The sequence below is a fragment of the Podospora pseudoanserina genome, chromosome 1 (assembly GCF_035222485.1).
Source record: "Podospora pseudoanserina strain CBS 124.78 chromosome 1, whole genome shotgun sequence".
Taxonomy (NCBI): domain Eukaryota; kingdom Fungi; phylum Ascomycota; class Sordariomycetes; order Sordariales; family Podosporaceae; genus Podospora; species Podospora pseudoanserina.
In genome coordinates, this window is record NC_085920.1 from 4,186,228 (window position 1) to 4,207,265 (window position 21,038).

Below are 21,038 nucleotides of genomic sequence, written 5' to 3' on the forward strand. Positions count from 1 at the left end.
GCCCCTACCTACCCTCTACTCCCTCCTCCTCACAACCACCAAAGGCAACTCCCTCACATCCACATGCTCCTGACTCCCCAAATCGACTACCTTCACCGCCTCCACCCCAACAACCCCCTCCCTCAACGCCAAAAACCTCAACTCCACCACACTACACGCATTCGCCGCCAACGGTCCAACCCTCACGTCCGCCGACAGACACACCACCTCGGTATTATCCACCCCCCCAGCCTTCTGCATCGCATAAACCACATTCTCATCCAGCACCGCATCCGCCATACCACTGTCCTTCTTCCCACCCATATTCCCCCTCATCGTCGGTCTCCCCAACGCCCCCCCCTCGTTCCTCCTCCTGTGCGGCACCACCAAAAGCATCAACTTCCTTGCCTGGGACGATGCCGTCATGGAAGCCGTCATGGACGAATACGACAAATGCATCCCAGCAGGAGCAATCATCGACGTGGGACGGGAGCGGTTAACAACAAACACCGTCCAGACAAACTCCTCGCCTACATACACCGGTTTATCCGGCCCGGTAAAGGTGAGGGTAATCCCAAAGTCGGGGAGGGTGGTTTCCGTTGCTGATCTAGCTGCCGCTTCGAGAGAAGGAAGCGCGTCCGGGCGGATGACTGAAGGAGAAACCAACGGTTGGGAGTCAACACCCCCCGAAATGGACAGCTGACTTGGGCGGTGGGACCGCTGGATGGGTTGCGTCATTGGTTGGCCGAAGCCGGGGTTGACGGGGAGGGTAAAGTCTAGGGGTGTTGTCCACGTCATGGAGAGTTTGGGGGTGCAAGGGTTTGATTCTGAGTCTGGGCGGACGAGGATGGAGATTTCGATTGTGATGACCAGATCTCGGTCTCGGATGGGGCCTTTGGTGGTGGCGAGGTCAAGGGAGGAAGGGGTGAGCTTGTAGAGGAAGGTGAGGTGGTCGTGGGCGACGCAGCTTAGGGGGAGGCGCATCCCGGGTTGGTTGTTGAGGTCCTCTGCGGTGCCGTTGGTGACGTCGAGGGAGATTTTGTTGAGGGAGGCTTCGCAGTCGAAGTAGGGGGTGAAGTCGGTTTCGACGAGGGCGATGAGGGCTGGGCTGGGGGGTGAGGTGTTTGGTCGGGAGAAACGGACTCGGCAGTGGAGGAGGGGAAAGATCTTGAGTTTGAGGTTTTGAAGGCCCGGGATGCGACGGAGGGATTCTTTGGATTGGGTTGCTGGCGCTACTCGGGATACTCTCTGGGCTGAGAGATGGGGCTTGATGCCGCCCAGCATTGGGTCGCTGGCAAAGGAATCGAGCATATTCATGCCGGAGGGAACACAGCTTAGCATGTAGCCATCTCTTTGGTCAGGATTGTTTTCTGGGTCTGCTTGCTTGAGACCTGCTGTCCCTGAAAAGACAACCGACGGCATCTGTAGCCGGATCCTGGGACGACCCAAGAACACTGACAGTTTCCAGACAGCATAGACAAACTTGGTTCCATCTTCGACCTCGTCTGGCACTATGAAAACGTCTTCGACATCCTCCACTCCACCACTAAATATGACCTCGGACGCAGGGGGGCTGTTTAGGTCTTGCGAATGGCTATTGACGATCTGGGCATCTAAGGTGATGACGAGTCGTCGCAAATGTAGGCGGAGCGTCTGTTTGTCGGCGCATTGTGTTCGCAGTATTAAGTAGACATCGACGGTTTCATCTGAAGTGAAAGTGAGTAAGATGGGCGTGGGAACAAGAGATGTTGCGCGAACCTCATACCGAAGAACAACTGGTCGCGTAGCTCAATGCCAGCGAGTTTACTTTCGAAGGAGCCTTCACCTTGCCGGAGGGCTTCGTCAGGGTTGAATTTTGTAGTAAATGGTACAATGTAGGTTAGGTGTGCGTTTTCGAGGAAAACATCGTTGGCATCGCGCCCTGGGGAATCCGGTACCGCCATCGTTTTCTCTTGGACTGGGTGTTGGGCTCTGCAATTATAGGGAGCTGTTTCTCAGGTGATCATGAGGTTTCGAGGTCGTGACTAGGCGCATGAGCTGGTGGGAGTCGAGGCGATATACAAACAAGGTTCCGATTTCTCTGGCTACTAGTTCCTGAATAACAGGAGGTAATGTGCTCTGTCAGCTCAGTAACAGCTTAAAAGACAAATGTGAAGACGGGCTTGTTCATGATAGTTGAAGTCCCAAGCTGGTGGAGCTTCACAACAGCTCCAACGGTCAGGGGTGCACTTGGCATCTGATGTCAAGTATTAGCGTGGCGCGAGGTAAAAGAGGACCGTGCGTTAAAGCCTGTGCTTGGCTTTTTATGATTTTACCAGCCCGCGTCGAGTTCAAGCTTGCAATCTTCTCGGTTGGTGACCACGGGTTTTCTTCGCAACTCGAGTGCCAGAGTTATTTCATCACGAATACCCCCCTGGGATGACCTCTTAATTCTATTGACAGTCTCCGCTATTCGTATTTTGTAATACGACGACTTGCCTGTCGCCGACGACTTCGATATCCATCCGCAACCAGCAAGCCAGCGAGCGCATCACGATCCGGTCGCAATGAATGGACATTTTGCGCCGCCGGGGGCGCCCGCAGTTTGGACAGAACACAAGACTCCCGATGGCCGTACATACTATTACAATATTTTGACCAAGGTTACGCAATGGACCAAGCCGGAGGAAATGATGACACCTGCCGAGGTATGTGCCCTATGGCAGTCTGAAGAGATCGCAATACACTAAACTAACATATATTACTCACAGCGCGCGCTGGCAAACCAACCATGGAAGGAGTACACAGCAGAGGGAGGCCGGAAGTATTGGTATAACACTGAAACAAAGCAGAGCTCCTGGGAGATGCCCGATGTCTACAAACGAGCCTTGGGAGCTGGTGATTCTGCTGCCACCACACCTACGTAAGTTTTTACCTTGTCCTGATTGTGACATATTGTACTGACTTATTTACAGAGGCCCATCAGCTTCATTTGGTGCGGCTGGAGGAGGTAGTGGTCATCATGGCGGTTCGTATGACCACCACCACCAGCAACGCGATCATCGGGATTATCGCGACCATAGGGAGCCCATGGGCGAGTCCAGACAACTCACCTATGGCAGAAACATTCAGGCGCAAGCCTTCGTCTCCCCCAACAACGATCCTGAGTATGCCACCGCCGAAGAGGCAGAGGCGGCGTTCGTGAAGCTCCTTCGCAGCAGTAAAGTCCAGCCTGATTGGACCTGGGAGCAGGCTATCCGCGCCATTGTCAAAGATCCCCAGTTCCGCGCCATCAAAGATCCGAGGGATCGCAAAGCTGCCTTTGAGAAGTATTGCCACGATGTCGTTGTGCAAGACAAGGAACGTGCCAAGGAAAGACTGACTAAACTTCGCGCTGACTTCGCCACCATGCTCCGGAGCCATCCAGAGATTAAGCACTACACCCGGTGGAAGACAGCCCGGCCCATGATCGAGGGCGAGACCATCTTCCGCTCGACTAACGACGAGAACGAGCGCCGTCAGTTGTTCGAGGACTACGTTAGTGACCTCAAACGGGCTCACAAGGAGCAGCAGGTCACAATGCGCAAGAGCGCTATGGATGGTCTGATCGAACTGCTTCCCACTCTCAGTTTGGAGCCCTACACTCGCTGGGCTGAAGCACAAGGTACCATCCAGAACACCCCCTTGTTTCAAAGTGATGAGAAGTACAAGACACTCAGCAAGTTTGACGTGTTGACCGTCTTCCAAAATCATGTCAAGTCCTTGGAACGTAACTTCAACGACTCAAAGCAGGAAGAGAAGAACAAGAAATTCCGCCAGGAGCGGAAAGCTCGTGATAACTTCAAAGTCCTCCTCACAGAGCTGAAGAGGGATGGCAAAATCACTGCCGGCACCACCTGGACCCAGATACACCCCCTGATCGCAGACGCTGCTCGCTACAGAGCTGTCGCCGGTAATCCCGGGTCTACTGCCATGGAGCTGTTTTGGGATGTTGTTGAGGAGGAAGAGCGCGCTCTCAGGGGCACTCGCAATGATGTGCTTGACGTTATTGGTGTAAGTGCTCCCGATATGGATTCCAACAAAATGCAAGCTGACAAGTCGATTCAGGACAAACGATTCGAAGTCACCCCGAAGACCACTTTTGAAGAGTTTGAGGCAGTCGTCAGGGGTGATGCTCGTACGGCTAACATTGAACGTAAAATTCTTGAGCTTATTTTTGAACGGGTAGGTTCTTTTCATCGCAAATTGACCATGATGAACAGGGCTGACGTGTCCATGACAGGTCCAGCAGAAGCGCACAAAGCGCACAGACGAAGACAAGGTGCAGCGCCGCGCTCTCGATGACCTTCGTGTAGCCATGAAACGGTTGGAGCCTCCCATCACCGTCACTGATACTTACGAACAGGTGAAGGCCAGGCTTGTCCAGTCTGAGGCATTCCGGACTGTGAACTCTGAGGAAGCTCGTCGGGGCGCCTTTGACAAGTATATTCGTCGCCTTAAGGAGAAGGATGAGGAAAATGAAAACGAGCGCCAACGCCGTCGGGAACGCCCAGATGGGCATCGTGATAGAGGTGAGCGATCCTACCGAAGTGGACGTTCTGCTAGGAGCCGCAGCCGCAGCCCCGAACACAATACCTATGAGGCCGATCGTCGCCACGCCATGGCCGACCGCGAGCGTAACTACAGAAAAACCAGTGCGGCCGAGGTTCTACTTTCCGATCGTCGTTCTGCCGATGGCCACCACGATTCAGTGCGTGATCGGGAACGTGACAGGGACCGTGATCGGGATCGCATCTCTGAGCGAGATCGTGAACGTGACCGCGACCGCGACCGTGAGAGAGATCGTGATCGGGCCCGCGACTATCGGGATCGTGATCGTGACCGGGACCGTGAGCGAGATCGCGACCGGGATCACGGCCGTGACCGCGATAGAGACCGTGACAGAGATCACCGCGACCATCGCGACTATGACCGGCGCTCTCGCCCCGCCGACGACTTCAACCACTACGATCGTGAGCGCCGCACACGTGAGGAGGATCGGGAACGTATTTATCGCAGGCGAGTACTTGAGCGCGACGTTGATGAGCTGCCATACGGTGACGAGCGGCCCAGTTCCTCATCTAGACGCCCGCGCCCCGAAGAAGACGACCACGACCGAAGGTCTCCCCGGCAGGCGAAGCGCATCAAGGTTGAGGATGACCGTGCCGCTACCCCCTCGGCCGCCACCGCCACCGCCCAGCCTAAGTCTGCCGCTGCAGCTCCGGCAGCTATCAAGGAAGAGAAGCCCTCCCCCAGTGTCCGCGCTGGTAGTGAAGAGGGCGAGATTGAGGAGGATTAAACACCTGCCAGTTCGCCTTGTACTCTTGCTGGCAGCCCTTCTACCCTTGCTGGCAGCAAAGAGGATGAAACTGTGAACGCCCAGACGCCAATTCTCACAGCCGCGTGAGCTTCCTGCTCAACTTGCCTCTGGTTCTCGATATGGGGAAAGTTCGGCCGCAGTATACACTGTACAAGTACGTCTCTGTCACCCGCAAAAAGATGCTCTAACTCGGCTTGAGTAGTCGGTGTTTTTTTTCTCATACTCTTATTCTGTCATGGTATTCATTTTGATCAGCAGTGGCTGCTGGTTAGGTAGTGTAGTTGAAAGTACAAAACGTTGTGTAGTAGCTTTTTAATACCAAAAAGTCCTTGTGTTGTAACACGTTTCTTTCCACATGGCTGTTGCCTGAGTGATTCCTATCCTGTAATCCAAAAAGAATGAGTCAAGGGCCTGCACTTATATCGCCAATTGTGTCCATATTTACCAGAAATCAACATCAAACACCACACCTTTAACCGTGTTTTATCACTAAATATGGCTAGATTCACCAGGTATGCAATATCAGCATTTCTAACCCTTTATATATTTCTCTAGAAGAAACGGCGACTATCTAATCACAGCCCACATAGCTAGGTAAATCACCATTCACCTCGTGCGGTCCCTTTTGCAGGTCAGGAATACCCTGCTCAGAAACCTGGCGGCGGTCACCCGCTTGTCCCATTGCCCCTCAATCTACCAAGATGTGATCCATCTGCGACAGAAGACATACTTGCCCACTACTTCCCGGAAGTGGCATCTTGGTAGGACCAGGCAACAGGGGATAGACCGCCACCGCTGTCCTATGTCGGGATCGTCGTCCTCGGACGTACCCCCTTCCTCAGATACAACCCCTAAACCACCCCGGGCGCCGCCGGTTCGATTTATACAGGTATCACCATTTTTTACGCCTAAAACGCCAGGATCCGATGCATCGTCATGAGGAGGGGGAAGAGAGTCCTGTTTCTTGTTGTCCTTTGGGATGCCCTTTTCACTGTTTGTCGGGCTCCTCCAAGAAGAACTGTGATCACGGTGTCAGTAGGTGTTACTAGAGTCAAAGGATCGGAACCAAACTTACGTAGTTGCCGGAAAGCTTCTGCTCCTGGTCAAGCTGGGAGCTGGCCTTGTTGATACGAGGACGGTAGTTGGTAGGGTCACGACGGAAGGTGACGTCCAAGTTCTTCAAGAAGGTGTTGCAACCAGTGAGGAGAGACTCGGGCTTGTTGGCGTGGGCATCGATACCGGGCTGGCCGTCGAAGACAATGACACGATCGGCAAGGTAAGTGGCCATGATGAAATCGTGCTCGACGATGAAGGCAGTCTTCTTGGCGTGCATGATGAATCTCTTGATGACACGAGAGGCCACAATACGCTGCTCGGAATCGAGATCTATTGTCACTTGTGAGCATGTGACTTCGTTTCTTGAATGACAGAGGTTGACTTACAGGCAGAGGGCTCATCAATGACGTAGATGTCGGCAGGGATACCGAGGGCCAACACAATAGCGACCTAGCAGATATTAGCAAGCTGCGGTTAATGCGATGTATTCGAAGGGATCACTTACTCTTTGAAGTTCACCACCGGACAAGTTCTTGACTTCTTGATCAATGAAATCATCAAGCTTGAGGGGCTTGACGACATCAGTCTGGAACTGAGGAGACAAGAAAGCAGCCTTGATCTTCTTGAAGAAAAGCATGCGAACGGTACCCTCGAACTTGGGCGTGATTGTCTGGGGCTTCATGCTAATCTTCATCTCAGGGACCTTCTGGGTTCCATCAGGCTTGAGCACACCGGCCAGCATGCGGCAGAAAGTGGTCTAATGGAGAGTCAGCTCAAGATGCACCTCAAAACCAACAAGAAAATATTTACCTTTCCGGTTCCGTTCTCGCCCATCATGACGATAATCTCAGAGTCAGAGAAATCGCCAGCGTCGATGCTGAGGTGGAAGTTGCCCAGAGTCTTCTCCATCTTGGGGTATTTGAAAGCACGGGACTTCTCGACGAGGAGGTCCTCGGTACCCTCAGCGATGCGGAAAGTCAAACTTTCATCACGGAAACGCAAGTTCTCGGTGGGGATATGACCATCCAAAAAGATGTTGATGCCTTCACGGACGGAGTAGGGAAGGGTGACGACACCATAGACGGCAGGCTGTCCGTACAAAACGCACACAAAGTCGGAAAGATAGTCAAGAACGGACAAATCGTGCTCGACGACAATGACATAATCATCGGGGCGGAGAAGAGACCGGATCATGCGGGCAGCGCTCAATCTCTGCTTGACATCGAGATAGGAAGAGGGCTCGTCAAACATGTAACTAGAAGCTGTTAGCTTGACACAAACACCAAATACGGGTTAGAGACACATACACATCGGCTTTGGATACGCAAGTGGTACCAATGGCGAAACGCTGAAGCTCACCACCGGAAAGATGGCTCACATCACGATCAAGAATGTGACGCAGCTCTGTTTCCTGTTAGTATCAAGTCTCAGAGAGGTTCCAGGAAGGCTGTGCAGTCTTACCAAGGGTATCGAGCACAGAGTCCAGGTTACCGAGAGTGTGGCGGCTCTCGAGCAAGAACTGGACAGAACGATCGGTACCACGAATAGCCTTGGGGATCTGGTCAACGTATTGGGGCTTGACGATGGACTTCAGGTCATCCTCCAGAAGCTTGGTGAAGTAGTCTAGATATATCCTTAGCACAGTTCCTCAATATCCTCCGCTTTCTTTGCGTACTCTGCAATTCAGAACCACGGAAGTGCTTAATGACATCCTCCCAGTCTGGCGGGTTATCGAATCTGCCCAGGTTGGGCTTAAGCTTGCCGCTGAGAATCTTGAGCGCAGTACTCTTGCCGATACCGTTCGTTCCGACCAAACCCAACACATTTCCGGGTCTGGGCATAGGCAGACGATGGAGCTTGAAGCTGTTGGCCGAATAACGATGGGTGATCTGACTCTCAAGGTTCGTAGGCAGGTTGATGATAGTGATCGCGCCGAAGGGGCAGCGTTTGGGACAGATACCACAACCGATGCAGAGGGATTCGGAAATGAAGGCAATTCGTGATTCGGGGGCGACCTCGATCTATAGCTGGGGGTCAGTTGGCGGTTCTTGAGCATTCCTTCCATGGCGAACCTACGCAAAGTTTGCCGGACCGCACCACAGGGCACGACTTCTTGCATTCTTGACGACATTTCTACTTCCATCAGCACAACTCTCCCAACACCATCCTGAGTTCGTGGGCGCGCACCTTGGGTTTACACTGTTCGCATCCGTGGTTAGCCTCGTTCAACCTTTGGCTGTCTGGCAGCAGGGGGGTAGCGGGGTGTTGGCTTCGAACGCACCTTGTCGCTGCTCACAATGGCGACACTATTCACAAACAGTTAATACGCGAAATTATGGAGAGGAACAAGGCCTCTGAAGAATTTGCTTCTCGCATACCGAGTAAGTTTGTCGGACATGGTGCCGCAATATTTTCCCCAGCTTCGTAGGCTGGAACCTGCTTGTATTTTTTCTTGGTGGTCTAGGAATAAAAGCAAGACTTGCTACGAAGGGACAACTTGAAGCGCAAAAAACGCCAACTCTGGCAGGATCTGGAGGAGTCCGGGGATGCTCGGCGCAGGTCGACTGTGATCAGGATTGGGTAGAGAAATATGGAGGCCAGAGGAGGGGCAGCGTGGGTCAGACGGTTGCCGCGAAAATGTTACTGGTGTCGCCAATTGTGGAGGAGGGGCAGGGCAAAATTATTACCAGGGGGGGTGCAACTCTAAAATCAAGTTGAACGGTTGTCCTTGCCACAAAGAGCAACGGGGCTTGGCAGCATAGTCAGCTACAATCCATGCTGGCTGATAGGCCAGCTGCCCTGTAACTGCTCTTTCGTAGGTATCCAGCAGCAGCCTTGTTGTTGACCTTCGATACCAAGCACAATGACCAAGACAATAGGAAGATCAATGGAACCTACCAACCTTGGGACAAAACATCAACCCCATTTGTTGTCTTTATTCTCTTTTAATGGCGTGTTTGCAGTCATAGTTTGTTTGGTTTCAAGTGATTGGTACTTTTTCCTACCCCGCTGTGGTTGGCTCCTGATCCCACCTCCAAGAGAGCTTCATACATATCACACGCGTAGATCGAATCTTCAGAGGGACAACACCGAGAAAATGAAGAGGCCGTAGACCCATGGAACATCATTGGCTTTCGTTTTTCTTGTGACACGTACTTTCACTTGCTATTCTCGAGGGCAACTTTGCTGCGCCCACTGTTGACGGACTTTGAGATGCATCCCCGAAGTGAAAGACCGAGAGCTTGGGTGATGATAATGGAATGGTCGGACGAGCTGGAGAAAAAGATCGTTGCTTACGACGTCGTCAGATTGGGGCTTTTAGACTCTGTCGGCGTTGGACTCCAGCAAGCTGGCATGCACGTCGGCAACGACGGAAGAGTGACCGGCGAATGTGGCACATCCACTTCAGGCCACCCTCGCTGCCCTCGGGTTGGAACCACAAAACTCCATTTCACGCTGACTTCCTTTTCTCATTTGACCACCACCCATCACTCACCTACTGGCTGCACCTTCATTGCAGGCACATGATATTCTTCCTTGTCCTTGGCCAACAAGCTGTTGCTACGCGTGCTATTTACTGTCCGGGAGATATTGAGGTACTCAGTAAGTCTGTCTCTCTTCGATTTTCATTGTATTCCCTTGGCCCCTAAAAAGCAAAGGGCCAACGCGTGACCGTGGGGCGAGCTGTGCCTGTTGGTTCGACCAAGCGGCGACATCGCGGTCAGCTTCGATGGCGAGGCTGGCAACGGGAAGACAGCGAGTCGCAGGCCGGGCCAGCTGTCAGCCTCATCAAATGAGCGAGTTGGTGCATCCAAAGACCAATCCGGTGGGTGGGTGGGAGCTAACCTGACCGTCAGGTGGGGCTTAGGCTCGACGCAAGCACGGACCACGGATACCTGGGCTCCGTCCACCATAGGTTTTCCAATCTTCTCCTCTGACACCCACCCACTGCGAAATTCAGCGACACCATCATCACTAAACCACACCGGGGTCTCCAGCTCTGCACGCAACCCCACCCCAGCACCGTCGCTACAGACCAAGAGCAGAGTTGTAATACATTCTGCTGCCTGGAGGGCATGGTTGGATGACCTGTAAGTTGCTACATCGCCTGCATTTGCGCGCTTGCCCACGCGGTGAGCTCGCCGCGTCTTGTCCATCAAACCTATCATCAAATCGGGCACATGCCCATCAACAGCTACCCCTTGCTGCCTCCCTGGTGTCGGTGACGCCTGGTTTTCGATGGATTCCGCTGTCCGCGTTGTCCTCGATGCCATAGAACCAACGTACACCGCTCCCACGGTCGCTGGGACACGCAATCGTTCCTGTTCATCAACCCAGCCTCGCCTTCATCACTTACACCCCTCCTTATGCGACAAGCATCATTGAAGCACCGTCCTGGCCCATGACATGTAGTTGTTGAGTGATTTTGGGTCGCCCAGGCGGCCTCTCCACGACCCCCCAATTCGCGACTGGTCTACTGCTAGAGAATCTCAACTGACATCGTCGCCATGTAGCAGGCAGCTTGCGGTCTGAACTTCACAATGTCAACATCTCCAGAACGGAGCCCTGTCAACGGGCACCACTCGCCCTCGCCGGACGAGAACACTTCGTACTATGGAAACGGCCACCAAAGCGATAGCGATCTCTCCGACGTTCAGCATGCGCCAGCCGACGCTGGCTCCCCCGAGTATCACGATGCCGACGTGGACGCGGATGCCGATGACGTCGAATCCCCGGTGGAGCACCCCGAGGTGACCTTTCAAGGGCCGTCCGACTCGGAGGACAATGATGCGTCAGACGACGGAGATTTTGACGCGGCGGGCAGTCCCGCCTCTGTTCAGAGTCACGATGACCATCCCCGCCGCACCATGTCGGTGTCAGAGCGACCCGCCCCGAAGCGGAAAGCTACCCAAGTAGTCGAGGAAGATTTCATGAGGGAGAATCCAGAGTTGTATGGGTTGAGACGTAGCGTACGGCCTTGCCAATTTCCTCAGGGTAACTTCACAGCTAACATCCCTTTTAGTCGCGTCCTACACAGCGCCGCAAGGTCGTAAGTACATGGTCGCCCTCTGGAACCTGGTATACACCCTAACCTGATGACACAGGTCGATTCAGATGAGGAAGAAGATGCGTCCGATTCGGATGCTACACCAGCTCCGCGTAAAGGGAACAAGCGACGCCGGCTGGAACGCTCAGCTCCTGGTATGTTGAAGACCCTCGACGAAGAAGCAGTCTATATAGGGCATGTCGCTGACGATCAATCAATCAAACAGTGTCCAAACGCGGCACACCAATGCGCCAAACTTCGGTTGACGACTCGGAATCAGACACGTACGGCGGCGCGAGAGCCCGGAGCTTTCAGAAAAAGGCTCGGCGGCAACAAGAGTTGCAGCCCGCCCTCGCTTTGGCGGAGAAGCGGTGGTCGAGCCGGCGTGCTGCCCAAGTATCCGCCGGCGCCTACCAAGAAAGCGAAGCTGAAGAAGAGGACGAGTCAGAGCTCACACCAAACTACTGGGCCCAAGACGTGGAGGACAACTCACCATACATTGAAAAGATTCTCCGTCACCGTCTGAAGGAGGGATTGGAGTATTCGGAAGACACTAACCGCAACGACTTTGAGTATTTCATCAAATGGCAGAACAAGTCACATCTCCATGACACATGGGAGACCACTGCGACTGTTGCGGGATATCGTGGCTTCCGTCGTCTCGAGAACTACTACCGAAAGGTTGTCGAGTACGACATAGAGATGAGGCTTGGTGGAGACGATGTAAGCCCTGAACAACGCGAGCAGTGGCTTCTAGATCGTGAGCGTGAGGAAGAGGCTCTCGCAGATTACACAAAAGTTGAGCGCATCGTCCACGTCCGCGAAGGGGATGAGGAGACAGAATATCTTGTAAAGTGGAAAGGTCTTCAGTATGACGACTGCACCTGGGAAGTTGAATCTTTGGTGAGCGAGCAGGCTCAGGACAAGATCGACCAGTACACTGCGCGCTCTCAACGGTCTTGGCAATCGGACCGCAAAGAAACCAACCTCGAAACCCGGTCACGAATGGAGAAGCTTGAGGAGCAGCCAGATTACATCCAGGGAGGTCAGCTTCGCGAATTCCAGCTGAAGGGGCTTAACTTCCTTGCCCTGAACTGGACCCGCGGCAACAATGTCATCCTTGCCGACGAGATGGGTCTCGGCAAGACGGTCCAGACAGTGTCGTTTCTCAGCTGGCTTAGAAATGAACGCGGGCAAGAAGGGCCGTTCCTGGTTGTGGCACCCCTCAGTGTTATTCCGGCATGGTGCGATACTTTCAACCACTGGTCTCCCGATATTAACTACGTCGTCTACCTTGGCCCAGAGGCGGCGAGATCCAACATTCGAGAATATGAACTGTTTGTCGATGGCAACCCAAAGAAGCCAAAGTTCAATGTTCTGGTCACGTCTTACGACTACATCTTGGCAGATGCGGATCATTTGAAGGGCATCAAGTGGCAGGTTCTGGCTGTGGATGAGGCGCATCGCTTGAAGAATCGCGAGTCCCAATTATACGTCAAGCTGAACGGCTTTGGTATACCCAGCAAGGTCCTTATCACCGGTACGCCCATTCAGAACAACCTCGCCGAGCTTGCGGCTCTTTTGGATTTCCTGAATCCAGGCAAGGTCTTGATCGACGAGGAGTTGGAGCTTCTATCTACAGCCGACAGCAAGGAGCCGGTCGACGAGCAGCTGGACGAGGCCAAGCGGCTGAAGACACAAGCCAAGCTTCAGGACCTGCATAAATCCATCGCGCCGTTCATCTTGCGTCGTACAAAGGAGACTGTCGAGTCAGACTTGCCACCAAAAACGGAAAAGATCATTCGCGTCGAACTTTCCGATCTTCAGCTGGAGTATTACAAGAATATCTTGACGCGAAACTATGCAGCCCTCAGCGACGCTAGCAACGGTCACAAGCAATCGCTCCTGAATATCATGATGGAACTCAAGAAGGTCAGCAATCATCCATACATGTTCCAAGGTGCCGAGGAGCGTGTTCTCGCCAACGGTTCCGGCCGCCGGGAGGATGCGGTGAAGGGTTTGATCACAAGCAGTGGCAAGATGATGCTCTTGGACCAGCTTTTGGCGAAGCTCAAGAAAGATGGCCATCGCGTGCTTATCTTTAGCCAAATGGTCAAGATGCTCGACATCCTGGCAGACTATTTGCGGATTCGCGGCTACCAGTTCCAGCGTCTTGATGGCACGATCCCTGCTGGACCTCGTCGTCTGGCTATCAATCACTTCAATGCTGAAGATAGTGACGACTTCTGCTTCCTGCTGTCAACAAGAGCCGGTGGCCTCGGCATCAACCTGATGACAGCCGATACTGTGATCATCTACGATTCGGACTGGAATCCACAAGCAGATCTGCAGGCGATGGCTCGTGCCCACAGAATCGGTCAAAAGAGACCTGTTAATGTCTATCGTCTCGTTGCGAAGCAGACCATCGAAGAGGAGGTCGTGAAGCGCGCCCGAAACAAGCTGTTCCTTGAGTACCTGACTATCCAGGCCGGCGTGACGGATGAGGGCAAAGCTCTTCGCGAGCAATTCAAGGAACGGGGCATGAAGATGGACGAAGCCAAGACAGCCGAGGATATCTCGATGATTCTGAAGATGCGTTCACAGAACCTGTTTGAGCAGTCGGGCAACCAAGAGAAGTTGGAGCAGCTCGATATTGACGCCATCCTCGAAAACGCCGAGGTCACCAAGACAGATGTTGACGACAAGATCAATCTCAGCAGTGGTGGTATTGATTGGGACAACTGGATGCACTTCACTGATGTCAAGGTGGACGATCTGGCTCTCGACTGGGACCAAATCATTCCCGCCGACCAGCTCGCGGCCATCAAGGCAGAGGAGGACAAGAAAAAGCATGAAGAGTATCTTGCCAAAGCCATGGAAGAATCTGCACCACGCAAGGCCGCCATCAAGGGCTCTAAGAAGAATGTTGAGAACGAACGGGCCGAACGTCTTGCCAAGAAGCGACAGCGCGAAAAGCTGGAGTTGGAAGAGTTCGAGGAACAGCGTGCGCAGGCTTCCGATCCTCGGCGCCCACTTAATGAGAAGGAAACGCGCAATCTTATCCGAGCATTCTTCCGGTATGGCGACTTTGATGACCGAGAAGACGAACTCGTTCAGGATGCCCGTCTCAGTGACCGAGACCGTGAGTTTTTGAAAGGTATCATTGACGATCTAGTGGCTGTGAGCAAGCAAGCTGTTGACCTCAACAACGAAAGGCTTCGCGGGGAAGAAGAACGAGCTGGCAAACCGCTTGCCAAGAAGGACAAGAAGGCCGTTCTGGTGGACTTTGGCGAGGTTAGGAAAGTCAACGCCGAGACGGTGGTGGAGAGACCCCCTCAGCTTAAGCTTCTGCGTCGCGTGCTTGCAGAGCACGGCGACATCCTGACCTTCCGTCTTCCCGAGGCAGCCAAGTCTGCCGCCTACAGCTGTGAATGGGGTGCGCGGGAAGATGGCATGCTTCTTGTCGGTATTGATCGATATGGGTTTGGTGCCTGGACTCAGATTCGAGATGACCCGGAGCTGAACATGCAAGACAAGTTCTTCCTCGAGGAGCATCGTGTCGACAAGAAGGAGGAGCGTCGCAAAGGGGATGAAAAGGGGATACAGTCTCCCGGTGCTGTCCACCTGGTTCGGCGGTCCGAGTATCTCCTTTCAGTGCTTCTAGCCAAATACTCCAACGACGCCAATGCCAAGAAGGCCGTCGAGAACCACCATCGCAGTAAGAAGCTACTGATGAATGGCGGTCGCCGCGCTGATGGGGGGTCTGTCTCGGCGTCTCCTGCCCCGCAGATGTCCAAGAAGAACAGCCGTGATCGTAACTACTCCCATGCCGAACACCATCGGTCTTATAGCAACGGGAATGACCGCGGTACGCCCCGACCCGACAAGCGGAAGTATGCCGATGACTATGATGATCGCAACTCCAAACATCGTCGTGTAGAGGTTGATGCGAAGCACGACAAGAAGCCCCGGGAGAAGGAGAGGCCCAAAATGGATCCTGAGACTATGGAGAGGTACAAGCGTGACAGGCAAAAGGCAGTAGATCGGTTCTGGGAACTGGCGAACTTGAAGGACGAAGAGATCAACCACTCGGACAACCTTCAGCTGGTGTGGTCGCTTCTTCGCCCGCTCAAGAAGAACATGGAGCGTATCATGTGTTCCAAAGAGCTCTTCCCTGCCGCTAAGCAACGGGCCAAGGTTCTCGGTGCGGAGATCCGCGAGTTTGGCAACTTCCTGAAAGATTTGCGGGCCAAGAACCCAGAACTTGAGGGAGAGGGCCTCGAGACGCAGTTTTGGTAAGTCTAGTCGACTCGTTGGACCTGAATTGAATATTCTGCTAACATTTCCATCAGGGAATTCCTGTCTTCGATCTGGCCTCTTGGCGACGTGAAGGTCTCGGGCAAGAGGCTTCAAAAGATGTACGGGGACTTGGAGGAACGGGGCAGCAAAGACCGTCATGACGAGAAGCAGCCCACAGAACCAAGACGAGGCAGGCATCCGGATCTTGAGGATGGCGAGATCGCAAGCGATCGTGACGATCGCCGGGCGCGCCACCCTTACCGTGATGACCGCCGTGAAGAGCGCAGGGAGGAACGCAAGGATCGTCGAGATGACCGCCGGGACGACCGTCGCGATGACCGCCGCGATGATTATCGTCGTGATGACCGCCGGGATAGCCGCCGGGATGAGCCGGCACGCCGCAGCAACTACTATGACGACGACCGTCTTAACTTCCACAGGCATCGTCGGCCAGCGGAGAACAGTCAGGGGCAACCTGCCCGTCACTCATGGCAGCAGAACCGCAGCCCAACGACCCGTCACAGTCCCTACTAGTAGGTTTCTTGAGCGATGGTCGAAAGGCGACGTCTTTCTCTGATATTAAGAAAAAATAGGGGGGGTGGACGTTGGCAATTGTTTATCGAGCATTCAACCGGCATTTATTGCATTCGTCTGGCGTACTGGGCACCATAAGGGAGTGTGTTTAAACGCGAGGGGTTGTGTTCATCTCGTCTCTTTGCTCACACATATGCGAGAACTGATAAACGTTTTTTACATACCCGGGTATTGCATTTTTTGGGTTCAAAATAAGGAGTGTTTTTGGTGGGTGTATCGAGAGGTTTTTACCATGATTTGACGGGTCGAGGAAAAGAGAACCGAGAGAGAGAGCAGGGACAACAAGAGTGGAGGGGGATGTTTATTGATCCGGCATTAGCGATGAGTTCTCTTTGCTTTCTGGTAGTTTTTTGCTTCTATCTGTAATTTTTTTTCTCGTCTTTTTGTGGCACTTAGAGCGTGTTGTGTGTGTGATTTGTTTTGGTTTATCTTGTCTTGCAGGATGAACATATGACGGGGTGAGGGAGAGAGGTAACTTGAGAGTTTCAAGGGTACCTGCCTACCTACCTACCTAGTATTCTTATTGTTGTCTCTCCGTCTATCTTGTCTACTGTCTGGGTGGTGGTGGCAGGGCTTGTATTCGCCTTGAGACTCTATATTTCTTGGGGGAAGGTCATTTATTTGCCTTTTTTTGTCATGGGGAGATGAACGAAAAGGTGGGTTGGTTGGTTGGTGTTTGGTGTGTGTGAGTCAGTGCGTGCGGTGTGGTGCAAAAAATCATGATAAGTATACAGACGTGAGATGAGATGAGAGGGAGGTATGGATGTCATTTAGAGTATAGCTGGAGATGTGAGATGAGAAGAGATAGATACAAAGTCTCGAAAAAAGAGAGAATTATTGTTACAAATAATGAGAAGATGGTAAAACAATTAATATCTGACTATCTATGCTGTGTTGGCGGCGGCTGATAATGACGCTGCCACCGTCAACAACAAAGTCACGTGAATTATTTCGACGCTGCCGTCGTCATCCCTCGCTTGCAACAGGATCAAGTGATGATACCACACCGACGGCTTCACTCATTATCTCCCCTTGTAATCGTAACAGTAAGTGATAAAAAACCAATAATATTTGTTCTCCTTCCAAAAAGGTGAAAAAAGGCTGAATCTAATAAACTCGACGTCTCCCGAGTAATGGACCCCATAAGACAAATAAAGGGCGACTGAACCACTGCTTCTTATTGTTCCTATCCCCTCAAACTCCATAAACACCAGACTTGACTTCTTCTTCCCTGTTCCGCTCCCATATATGTGATGATCTCTCTCTCCCTCTTGCGGAGAAAGGGGAATAAAAACGGTATGTACCAAGTTCGGGGGTATGTACTATATGTGTAAATGTGACGATGGAATGTGATGGACGTGTGTAATCGAAATTTTCATGTACCCTGCTGTTTGCTCCCCAACGCCGATAAGAAATCCACAGAGCTTGTGTTCCATCCTCCCCTGGAAAGACGAGACCCTGCTGGCTTGACCTCCCAGTTGACAGTACGCTGCCTCAATAATACCGCCAATGCCTGATAAAAGAAAAAAGGCCACCCGGACAATTAATGAGCCGACCAGCTTCCAGTTTATTTTTTCCCTCTCATGTCGAATGTGAAACAGAAACTCCATCTTGTGCAATGGGAATGATGCGACGCCGGGCCATGATGGGATCGGAAAACACAAAGCCAACCGGTTTGTTGCTTATAAACAAAAGAATGCCGTGAGTTGTCGAAAAAAAGCGCCAATAGAAACCAAGTGATTTGCTCAAGGGAGAAACTGAACAACAACCCCCACCAACGAGGCCAGTCAATCAATGAGATGGCCCATACTCCTCGGCTTGCTACCAGGGGAGATCGTCTTCATAGCGGAAGCGACAAACTCTTGGCTGGTAGGCGTGGTCGGTGGACTAGATGTAAGCCCAGCAGCTGGGAGTACAAGCGGTTCTGGCCGTCGAACTTGATCCTTGGGCCGCAATGATGGGAGACCGGCAGGTGAGTCGTCTGGCGGGGAGGACAAGTCGGATGAATCGGGGTCCAAAAACTGCTTCTTAGGGGTCTTTATTTCCCTGATTGGCACCGCTTTGGTAGCTTTGAACGTCTGGTTGATCCTGTTCTTGGGCTTGGGGGCTGCCTTCTTCGGTTGTCTCGGCTTTCTCTTGGGGGCGGCCTTTTGCGTCGCAGGCGCGGGCTCGGCCGCTGTGGTGGTGCTAAAGCTGAGCGTGCTCTGTTTAGGGGGTCTGCCCCTCGACCTGGGCGCTGGAAGGAGGGCGTTGCGAAGCTTGGGACTGGCAATCGGCGTCGGCATACCGCCTTGCTCGGCAAGTTTCGACTTGCAGTTGCCGGGAGTCTGTACTTCCTGCGAGGACCGCGAAGATTGTGATGGTTGCGAAGACTGCGATGACTCGAACCCATCGTCATCGTCTTCTGTCCTTTTCCGCTTGCGCTCAAGTAGGATGTCGATTCTATTGCGCTCTAGGTTGGCGGCGTAGCGCTTCTCCTTCAGCTCATCCCCAGTGACCATGTAGGATTCCCGATCTCCTATATCTTGCTGATCCCAACGTGGCAAGTTGACCAACTCCGCGACGTCGTCACACTTCGCTTTGATGACCAGATCCCAGCAATCCTTGAATTCGATGCCCTGTGGCTCCGGATCAAGATTGATCCAGGCAGTAAGGCCGTCTCTCTTGCTCCGGGTCAGCTGGCATAGCTCCTTGACGAGTCTTCGCACGCCAGGGATTTTGAGCGTAGTCCCCACCACAACAACAGCGTCCGGAACTCTCCGTAGATCTGCCTTTGAAACCATCCCGATCGCATCCTCGTCGGGGTTGTATTCGTTGTATAGCACAATCCGTGGGCGTAACTTGCCGATGCCGTGACTTCGCTTCCCCGCAAAAGCCGTTCGTACTTCGTCCTGCTCCTTGCACTTCTCGCAGAGTGGGGGCTCCGGGCCCTGAAACAGCGACGGGTTGAAGGTCTCCAAGTGGTTACATTTTGTGCACACCATTTTCTCCAAGCCGCCATGGAGTTGAATCGTCGTTGGCCATGGGCCTTTGCTGTTCAGGGGCACATTCGTCGCGAGCGGTGGCATCTGAGTATCTAAACTATCGATATTCTGAGTGTACAAGCGCATGAGCCGGCCCTCTGAGGCAATGGATGCCAGCATGTGGTGGAACGACGTTGGCTTGGCTTCAGATGCCATCTGCGACAATTCGCGGACCATGTCGTGGAAGGAGGTGGTGGAGGAGTCGTGTTTGTAGACGGAGGCATCAAAAAGGTGCTTCCCAGACGCCTTGAGCTTGTGTTGGCCGCGCAGTGTCGTGAAGAGTCCTGTCGATGAACGAAAGTCGGGAACTGGGGGTCACATCTCAGTCAGCATTAAGGGGTACAGATGTTGGGTGGATGAAGGGTTAACCTACTGCCTGCAGAAACAGAGATTCCAGCGCCCGCAATCACCACAATCTTCTTCTTCTTTCTCAGGGCTGTCAACAGCCTCTGAAGATTCTCTTGGTCCTCATTGTCATAATTCTCCAGGTCGACATACTCGGTTGTACGGGGCCGTGGGGCTGCAACGCGACGGCGCTTGGTTGGTGGGGGACCGTCTGTCCGCACCTGGATCTCTCCCGAAAGGTCTGGCATGTCGTATGACTTCCGTGGAGTTGCGCTGCCCGAGGTAGTTGCGCTAGCACTCGGTGATGGGTATCGATTGGAAACATCCACGGCGGGTGAAGGGGGCGAAGGAGACTGTGAAAGGACCGAGAGAGGTGACGATGGAGAGGACGCTGTTGAGCGTCTGGAAAACGCCATGGTGGCGGTCTAAGTTGGCGCCAGAGCGAAGAAAACCCAACAGTGTGTCAATGGTGTGGCTGGAGCAGAGTTTGTGGGTTTCGCAGGACCCTCGGGGTGAGGAGCAAGACGAGCGGAGGGCGGTCGGTGTTGGCCAAGTGTTGGTTATATCATGACGAGATGCCAAAGCCCACAGTGTGTAGAAAAAGGTTTTCCCCCAGGGTTGGGCGGATAATAACAGGTCGCGTGGACAATAGGTGAAAAGGCGCGCTCGGTGGGCCGTGGTTCACGCGTCGTTGGGTGAAATGGGACAAAATGAGGGTGGTTGAGTGCTTGGAATTACCCACGGCTGGGCATTGTTCGAGGTTGACGTTCGTTCTTTGCCGGGGCGCAGAAAGCGCAGAAAGGGGAGGATGCGAGTTTGCGATTGGCGGCAGATGCAGGCCGTGACAGCCAAGCAAAAGCCCCAGAAAATACCGCTTCCCTGGCACCTACGATCCACTGTGCGTTCATCGGGGCAACGGTTAGAGGTATCCATCCATATGTATGTAGATCCAGGGATGTCTTAGATATCAGATGCCCACCCTAGGTATCTCGTATTATGGACGAGAAGAGAGAAAGGACTCTTGGAGCAGTTGTGGTTATTTAGGCCCAACCAAGGCCCTTCAACTATGGCCTTTCACCTCGACACTTTTGTGGACGTGCCCACGATGGCTCGGGCTATGGCTTTGGGCACTGAAGTGGCCTGTGCGAGGCTCAGGATGTTTAAGAACCAAATTCCTCAGGTAAGAAGGTCACCAGCACTTTGATGCTTGGTTGGGCCAACCCATCATCTTCTGGCGATCTTGCTCTCCTTATCCATACATCCAGGGCGGGAAGGTAGTTTCCCGAGCTGTGACTACCCGCAAAGCTTTTAGAGATTCAGCAATGTCAAATAGGACAAAATGTGAGGATAGCTGATC

General features: G+C 53.1%; 5 protein-coding genes across 5 annotated transcripts; 2 read left to right on the forward strand and 3 right to left on the reverse strand.

Moving 5' to 3' along the window:
• Positions 1-15: 15 nt before the first annotated feature.
• Positions 16-2,188, reverse strand: QC764_112100 (uncharacterized protein; the record flags this gene model as incomplete). Its single annotated transcript, XM_062942470.1, has 2 exons — positions 1,745-2,188; positions 16-1,685 (listed from the first exon to the last, which is right to left on the reverse strand). The coding sequence occupies exons 1-2, from the start codon at positions 1,920-1,922 to the stop codon at positions 16-18; spliced, it is 1,848 nt and encodes a 615-aa protein (XP_062805424.1). The 5' UTR covers positions 1,923-2,188.
• Positions 2,189-2,308: 120 nt separating this feature from the next.
• PRP40 (U1 snRNP protein) lies at positions 2,309-5,647 on the forward strand. Its single transcript, XM_062942471.1, has 4 exons — positions 2,309-2,666; positions 2,730-2,881; positions 2,934-4,182; positions 4,241-5,647. The coding sequence occupies exons 1-4, from the start codon at positions 2,526-2,528 to the stop codon at positions 5,294-5,296; spliced, it is 2,598 nt and encodes an 865-aa protein (XP_062805425.1). The 5' UTR covers positions 2,309-2,525; the 3' UTR covers positions 5,297-5,647.
• A 168-nt stretch (positions 5,648-5,815) lies between these two features.
• On the reverse strand, positions 5,816-9,327 carry RLI1 (Fe-S cluster-binding ribosome biosynthesis protein). Its single transcript, XM_062942472.1, has 12 exons — positions 8,752-9,327; positions 8,655-8,679; positions 8,561-8,572; positions 8,450-8,506; positions 8,049-8,394; positions 7,835-7,996; positions 7,681-7,777; positions 7,184-7,628; positions 6,879-7,130; positions 6,760-6,823; positions 6,393-6,703; positions 5,816-6,335 (listed from the first exon to the last, which is right to left on the reverse strand). Exons 1-12 carry the CDS (start codon positions 8,769-8,771, stop codon positions 6,306-6,308), a joined length of 1,821 nt encoding a protein of 606 aa, XP_062805426.1. The 5' UTR covers positions 8,772-9,327; the 3' UTR covers positions 5,816-6,305.
• On the forward strand, positions 9,285-16,627 carry hrp3 (ATP-dependent DNA helicase Hrp3). The gene is made up of 7 exons (XM_062942473.1): positions 9,285-9,976; positions 10,231-10,464; positions 10,888-11,343; positions 11,397-11,423; positions 11,479-11,575; positions 11,647-15,715; positions 15,773-16,627. The coding sequence occupies exons 3-7, from the start codon at positions 10,915-10,917 to the stop codon at positions 16,251-16,253; spliced, it is 5,103 nt and encodes a 1,700-aa protein (XP_062805427.1). The 5' UTR covers positions 9,285-9,976; positions 10,231-10,464; positions 10,888-10,914; the 3' UTR covers positions 16,254-16,627.
• A 657-nt stretch (positions 16,628-17,284) lies between these two features.
• QC764_112140 (uncharacterized protein) lies at positions 17,285-20,853 on the reverse strand. The gene is made up of 3 exons (XM_062942474.1): positions 20,661-20,853; positions 19,710-20,577; positions 17,285-19,644 (listed from the first exon to the last, which is right to left on the reverse strand). Exons 2-3 carry the CDS (start codon positions 20,095-20,097, stop codon positions 18,101-18,103), a joined length of 1,932 nt encoding a protein of 643 aa, XP_062805428.1. The 5' UTR covers positions 20,098-20,577; positions 20,661-20,853; the 3' UTR covers positions 17,285-18,100.
• Positions 20,854-21,038: the final 185 nt, after the last annotated feature.